Genomic DNA, 7,748 nt, shown 5'->3' with positions numbered 1-7,748 from the left:
GAGACAGACAGACACACACACAAGCATAAAAAGCACCCAGTACACTCTGTAATGTTGTTGGTGTTAGGAAGGGCATCCAGCTATAGAAACTGTCAAAACAGACACTTGGAGCATGTTGCAGCTCTCCAGTTTGCCATCTCCTGTCAAACCACCCAATCCATGCCAGCATAGAAAACAGACATTAAATAATGATGATGATGATGATATATGATGGGGGCTTCTTTCAGTTTCCATCTACCAAATTCATTCACAAGGCTTTGGTTATCTCAGGGCTATAGTAGAAGACACTTGCCCAAGGTGCCATGCAATGGGACTGAACCGGAAACCGTGTGATTGGGAAGCAAACTTCTCAACCAGACAACCATACCTGTATACCTATGCCACACAGGTGTGCTGGCACCTGTGTTATTAAAATCTTATCAAATATCTACATTATCAAAATGATACATCACCAATCTATATCAAAAGCATCCTCATTATTATTTTATGCTTGGTTTTGCATGTTAGCATGGGTTGAACAGGTTGTCATACCTTAAGGAAGTTCTTAATTAAAAGGAATTTTTTCTAAGACAAATCAGGTTACCATTTCTCATTCATGGTTTTCTAGTTCTCGACATTGTTTCCTCAGGCTGGATGTTCTTATCCTCAGCCATTTTCCAATCTCTCCTGATGTGTTTTACCTTCACAACAGGACATCATTTGTTCTGTCTTCCCTGGTGTGATTAAAGTGTCCTATGTACTACTGAAGAAAAAGAAAAGGCTGAATGGTCACATTTGGAATGGCTGTTATCAGAGATAGGCTTTCTCCGGGTTGACCTGAACTTGGTAGTAATGGTGGAGTGGTAGCAGGGATGACAGGAAGGAGATGTGTTATGTAAATAATTTGTCAACAGTTGTCACTGAAGACATAATTCTGGGTCATTGCGACCTTTTGTAATCATTCGTTTGTTTACTACAACAACAGCAGCAGCTTCAACAACAATAGTAACAAGTGCAATAAAACTTAATGAATTTTAATGAAGATAATAAACGAGTAGCTAAAATATTTATCGGAATCAATGGTTTGTAGTGGTTTGTTTTTATTGAGATTAGTTTATCTGCCTCTGTGTGTGTGTGTGTGTCCTCTTGAAGTACATCTACTAATTCCAGTATCTTAGATCTGTATGTTATATCATCATCATCGTTTGACTCCGCTTTCCATGCTGGCATGGGTTAGATGATTTGACTGAGGACTGGCGAACCAGATGGCTGCACCAGGCTCCAATCTGATCTGGCAGAGTTTCTACTGCTGGATGCCCTTCCTAATGCCAACCACTCCGAGAGTGTAGTGGGTGCATTTTATGTGCCACCGGCATGAGGGCCAGTCAGGTGGTACTAGCAAAAACCATGCTCAAATGGCGTTTTTTACGTGCCACTTGCACAGGAGCCAGTCCAGCAGCACTGGCAACGACCTCACTCAAATGTTTTTTCACGTGCCACCAGCACAAGTGCCAGTAAGGTGACATTGGTAACGATCATGCTCAAATGGTGCTTTTTACGTGCCACCAACAAGGAAGCCAGTTAGCTGCTCTGGCAAAGATCACGCTCAGATGGTGCTCTTAGCGCTCCACTAGCACGGATGCCAGTCATCGAATTTGATTTCGATTTCACTTGCCTCAACAGGTCTTCACAAGCAAAGTTTAGTGTCCAATGAAGGAAAGGTATGCATAAGTGGGCTGGTTACACCCCTGGCATAGGCCATGAGGTTATTGTCTCATTTGGCTTGCTGAGTCTTCTCAAGCACAGCATCTTTCCAAAGGTCTCGGTCACTAGTCATTGCCTCGGTGAGGCCTATATTTGTGCAAGGAATACATAAGAATTGAAAATACTGGGAAATATTTTCTGCATAGAAATAATACCAAAACAGGAGTGTGGACAAATTTTTGGCATTATTTATTCACCATTTCATTTGCTTATAGGAGATACAATATTATACATGCTTCCTGCTATATGTACAATATTGTAACTCCTATTAGCAAATGAAACACATGTAATGGTGAATACAGAATACCAAAACATTGTTCCAATCTTCTGTTTTGATATATATATATATATATACTCTTTTACTTGTTTCAGTAATTTGACTGTGGCCATGCTGTAGCACCGCTTTTAGTCGAGCAAAATCAACCCTAGGACTTATTCTTTGTAAGCCTAGTACTTATTCTATCAGTCTCTTTTGCCAAACTGCTAAGTTACGGGGACGTAAATACACCAGCATCGGTTGTCAAGTGATGTTGGGGGGATGAACACAGACACACACACATACATATATATACATATACATATATACAACAGGCTTCTTTCAGTTTCCGTCTACCAAATCTACTCACAAGGCTTTGGTCAGCCCGAGGCTATAGTAGAAGACACTTGCCCTAGGTGCCACCCAGTGGGACTGAACCCGGAACCATGTGGTTTGTAAGCAAGCTACTTACCACACAGCTACTCCTGCACCTATATATATATAATATATATATATGAATGGTAGATGGATGTCCAGGCTAAGAGACAGGTGGGTGGGTGTTGAAAGATAGGGATGTAAGTAGGTAGGTTTTTTTTTTGAGATGTGTAGACTGGGAGAAATGGGTTGATATAGATTGCTAGATAAGTACTATATGAGTGTATGAGAGTGAGTGAGTGCCATAGATTGAATTGAAGAAAGTGATGGTGTCGCGTTAGTCTTTAATTATATGTCTGCTCAAGCAGAAATAATCTGGAGCTAAATAACAACCATCATCATCATTATTGTCTGGAATTAAGAATGAGATGATTTATTGTGATTCTGATGTTTTTACTTCAAGCATGTACGTTCTGATCAAACCAACAGCATGTGTATATATGTGTGTGTACATACGTATGTATTCAGGTGTGGATATATGTATATATTTGTGTGCTTCTATGTGTTTATGTACGTGTATATGTGTGTATGCATGTATGTGTATTTATGCATGCATTTATGTGTAAGTATCTGTGTGTGTATGTATATCTGCCCATCTATCTCTACAGTCATATACGTGTGTATATGTGCATGTATTTGTATTTATGTATGTATGTGTATATCTATGCACGTATACATATGTGTGTGTGTGAACACCAGTGCTGGCCATGCTGTATGTACATTGTGGTGACAAGATTTGGTTTCAGCTAAAATAAAATGTTTCGTTAATTCCAGAAAGGAGAAAGGTTTCCAGCCATGACCTTTGTGAGGACATCCCAAATTGAGATGGTTGACATTTAACTCAGACTTTTATAGGCCAATGTATGCAGTGATGGTGGTGGTGGTTCCAGAGGACTGCAGTACTGGGGAAGATGGACTTGACAGTGAGACATAGTAAAGGTGGTGGGAGGAGGAGGAAGGGGAGGAGAGACAGGTGAACAGAGGTGGAATTGGTGTGGCAGCCAATTTGTCTTGAAGAGCAGTGACTGTTGTAGTAGTGGTGGTAGAAGAGGAAGAAGCGGAGGCAACCAAGTCGTGTGTGGGGGCTACAAGTTGTTATGTGTTGGTCTGTTAATGTGTTTGAAATGGTATTTGTAGACGACATGGCGCTACTTGGTTCATCGGAAGGTGATCTCCAGGTTGCATTGAATGGGTTCACTGCCGAGTGCTGCAGGGCAGGGATGAGAATTAGGATTGCAAAGACTGAAAACATTGGTTCTTTCAAAGAACTCGTCCCAGTCCACTTTGCTTGTTAGGAGAACATTATTGAGACAAGTGGAATTTGCATATCTTGGGCTCATATTCACAAGTGATATGTGAAACATTCGAGCGAGGTCGTTGCCAGTGCCGCTGGATTGGCTCCTGTGCAGGTGGCACGTAAAAAGCACCATTTGAGCGTGGCCATTGCCAGTACCACCAAACTGGCCTCTCGTGCCGGTGGCATGTAAAAGCACCCACTACACTCTGAGTGGTTGGCGTTAGGAAGGGCATCCAGCTGTAGAAACTCTGCCAGATCAGATTGGAGTCTGGTTTGCTAGACCTCAGTCAAATCATCCAACCCATGCTAGCATGGAAAGCGGACGTTAAATGATGATGATGATGGAAGACAAGAGGCTGAATCGGATGCTGGAGTTGCAGATGCTAGAAAAGTAAAGTGCCAGCTTCAGCATTTGATTCTTAGAAGAGGAGAAATTGGTAAAAATGCCAAAATCATTATCTTCACTTCAAGTCATGAATCATCATCATCATCATCGTCATTGTTGTTTAACCTCTGCTTTCCATGCTGGCATGGGTTGGACGGTTCCACTGAGGACTGGTGAGCCAGATGGCTGCACCAGGCTTCAGTCTCATCTGGCAAAGTTTATACAGCTGGATGCCCTTCCTAATGCCAACCACTCCGAGAATGTAGTGGGTGCTTTTACATGCCACCGGCACAAGGGCCAGTCAGGTGGTTCTGGTAACGTCTATGCTCAAAAGGTGTTTTTTATGTGCTACCTGCACAGGGCCAGTCCGGCGGCACTGGCAACGACCATGCTTGAATGTTGTTTTTCATGTGCCATCGGCACATGTGCCAATAAGGTGATGGTGGCAACAAATAAATGTTGGGTAATAACTGAAAGCGTATGATTGTGAATAGAAGCAGTTAAAATGGGGGTCCTTTGAAGGCTCTCTGGGGTAATGTTACTTGACAGGGTGCATAGCTCAGAGATCAGGATGTCTTTCCAGGTTGAGCTACAACTTCTTCTCTGCATTGAAAGATCCTAGATTTAGTAATATGGACCTGGAATTAGAATGTCACAGGGAGAATCGCAAAACAAATTCTTCATTCTTCAAGCTGAGTCAACCGGCTGAAAACCTAGGGGTAGACAAGTATGAGATGGTTGGATAAATATTCGTAATTTTAGTCGGCAATGCTTGGGAATCCAGCAGGAAAGTGTAGCAATGGTTGTTTCTGATAGGACCCTATGTGGAGGAGCCTGAGAACTTTATCGCCAAGTTCCTCCCAGAAATAGTTGGCAGAGAAAATGGATGAATGGAAATTACAAAATAGCCTTTGTGATATTCTGAAATGCGCTATGGGTGTTATAGATAGGGAGTTACCTCCCTTGCCTGACATTGTTAACAATGCAGGACAGGAACTGGGGGAGGGTATGAATGGAGGTTTCTTGGAATGTAGGAGGAGGAGTCTCAGCTATGAGGTTCCCTGAGCTACAGAAGAACTCAGACATTAATACATGACATGCATTGTGTTCATCATCATTGTTCGACTGTGGTCAAGACAATGGAATTTACTATGTTACGCCAGACCTCATGGTCCATCATAGCATTGCTGGATGCCTGTATCCCTGGAGATTACATCAGGGTAGGAGAGTGTGCACCCTCTAGTATTGCGAGCAGATAGCTTCCAGAGGAAAAGAGTAGAAATTACCTCGTTTTCAGCTCTACAACAATGTCCAGTGAACTGGACTCTTCTACCTTTCACAAGAGATGATACAGGTGGTAATTTCCCATATATTTGTACTTTGGTTGGATAATGCTTCCACAAGATATTTTGAGTCTATATCAGTAGCCTACCACTGTTCTTCATCCCAGTCACTGAAGATCCAACTCATAACTCCACTGTGTTATCCCATCTTCTACACACGATATTATCTAGATAGCAGTCTAATTGGTCATTTCTTGTTGGCATCAATCTATTCCTATCAGCTAAGAAGATATTCCAACCTCCATGTGAGTGTGTGTGTTTACTGTGCCATACATGTCACCAACAAATTGGTGTAGGTCTTAAGTGATGATTTGTGGTTGTTCATCATTTGGTCAAATCAACCCTAAAGCCTTTTGCAGTTCTTTAAAGACAAACCCGATTCATTCTTTATGATATACTTCTATCAATGGAACGGATTATGAAGCTCTCTCTTAATCAGTGCCATCCTTTGAGTGCCATTCCTTGTTGATCTGATGTTTTTCTTTTTTCCAGACTTAGCAGCATGAGAATTGCCATTATAGGACAGAGTGTTTTTGGCGCTGAGGTCTATAACTTGTTACGTAAATCCGGCCATGAAATTGCTGGAGTCTTTACTATCCCTGACGTCAAAGGGCGAGAGGATCCACTAGGTAAGTTACATGATAATTATAATAATTCTTTCTACTATGGGCACAAGGCCTGCAATTTTGAGGGAGAGGGCTAATCAATGACATTGCCCCCAATGTGTGACTGGTGCTTACTTTATCAACCTTGAAAGGATGAAGGGCAAAAATCAACCTTGGTGAGATTTGAACTCAGAATGGGAAATTGGAGAAAATGTTGCTAAATATGTCTTGAGTGCTAACAATTCTGCTTCCTCACCACTTTTATAATAATAATAATAATAATAATAATCCTTTCTACTGAGGTACAAGGCCTGAAATACAGGGGAGGGGATTAGTTGATTACATCGACCCCAGTGTTTCACTGGTACTTAATTTATTGACCCTGAATGGATGAAAGGCAAAGACAACCTTGGTGGGATTTGAACTCAGAATGTAGTGGCAAACGAAATGCCACTCAGCATTTTGCTCGGCGTGCTTGACCATTCTGCCAGCTTGATGCCTTTGCACAGGGGTCAGCAAATATAAGAGTTGTGGGTAAGTTCATTACATCGACACCAATACTCAACTGATGTTATCCTTTTGACCCAAAAAGGATGAAAGGCAAAGCCAGCCTCACTAGAATTTGAACTGAGAACTTAGAACCAGATGAAATGCTGCTAAGCGTTTTATCCAAGACACCAGCAGTTCCGCCACCCAAGTTCACCATGACCAGGTGTCCAGCATTATACATGTGTGTATTTACATACATAACATGTATGTGTGTATGTATGCACATGCTTACATACATGAGCAGGTATCGCCAAGCTTTCAGCAAAATTTGATGCAGATTCTCAGCTCAACTTTCTGTCATGGTCAATGCAACGATCACAGGCTACACACCTTCCTTCCAAGCACTGCTGTAAACAGTGGAAGTGAGCGCATGCACAACAGAGTTCAAGGTCAATCTGTGCCAAGCAGCTTCTTCACTCTGCGTGCTTTAACTTCGTTACTCTGGCAACAGTTCGGATCCTTAATGATTAGACCTCATATATATCATACATACATATATATGTATACAGATGAGTATATACATTGATATAAATTCATAATTACTTATATATTCTCGTTAAGATCTCTATAAGAGATGAAAGCCATATCTATACTGAGAAGTAATGTTTATCACCATCTGAACATGGGTGTTCTTGAGGAACAGACAATACTGCTACTTTAACCCCAGGAGGATGCCTCCTCCAGCTGGTTATTCTGTGTTTTGCACTCAATCAATAATGCAAGCGGGGAGAGAACTCCCTACTATTCCAGCTATGAAGATCACCAAACCTCGTGGTTTTGACCTTATTATGGTCATCCTCAGTGATCGAGACTCATCTGCTAGACATAGCAGTAGTTCACCCCCAGTTTGCTATTTATAGAAAATAAGTGATACACACTCACTGACTTTGCAGCAAGCATAATAAGGTCGAAACCACAGAGTCTGATGGTCTCGATAGCTCGAATATATAGCTGCAATATATATCAAGTGTGAAGCACACTGAACAACCAGCTAGAGGAGGTGTCCTCCTGGGGTTAAAATAACTGTATTGTCTGTTCTTATAGAACACCTGTGTTTAGGTAGTGATAAACATTACTTATATTATCATGAATATGGTGGAGGCGCAATGGCCCAGTGGTTAGGGCAGCAGACTCT

The 7,748-nt window shown here is 41.7% G+C and overlaps 1 protein-coding gene across 2 annotated transcripts in view; it reads left to right on the top strand.

The window, feature by feature from the left end:
* Positions 1–7,748, top strand: part of LOC115216749 (cytosolic 10-formyltetrahydrofolate dehydrogenase) — a 74,743-nt gene that overhangs the window by 6,243 nt on the left and 60,752 nt on the right. For both annotated transcript variants that reach the window (XM_029786303.2, XM_036503720.1), the window contains exon 2: positions 5,952–6,088. In XM_029786303.2, the coding sequence (XP_029642163.1) occupies positions 5,952–6,088 (137 nt within the window). The remainder of the gene's footprint in view (positions 1–5,951; positions 6,089–7,748) is intronic.

The sequence above is a fragment of the Octopus sinensis genome, linkage group LG1 (genome assembly GCF_006345805.1).
Source record: "Octopus sinensis linkage group LG1, ASM634580v1, whole genome shotgun sequence".
NCBI classification, from domain to species: Eukaryota; Metazoa; Mollusca; class Cephalopoda; order Octopoda; family Octopodidae; genus Octopus; species Octopus sinensis.
This window is presented reverse-complemented; position numbering and strand designations above follow the sequence as displayed.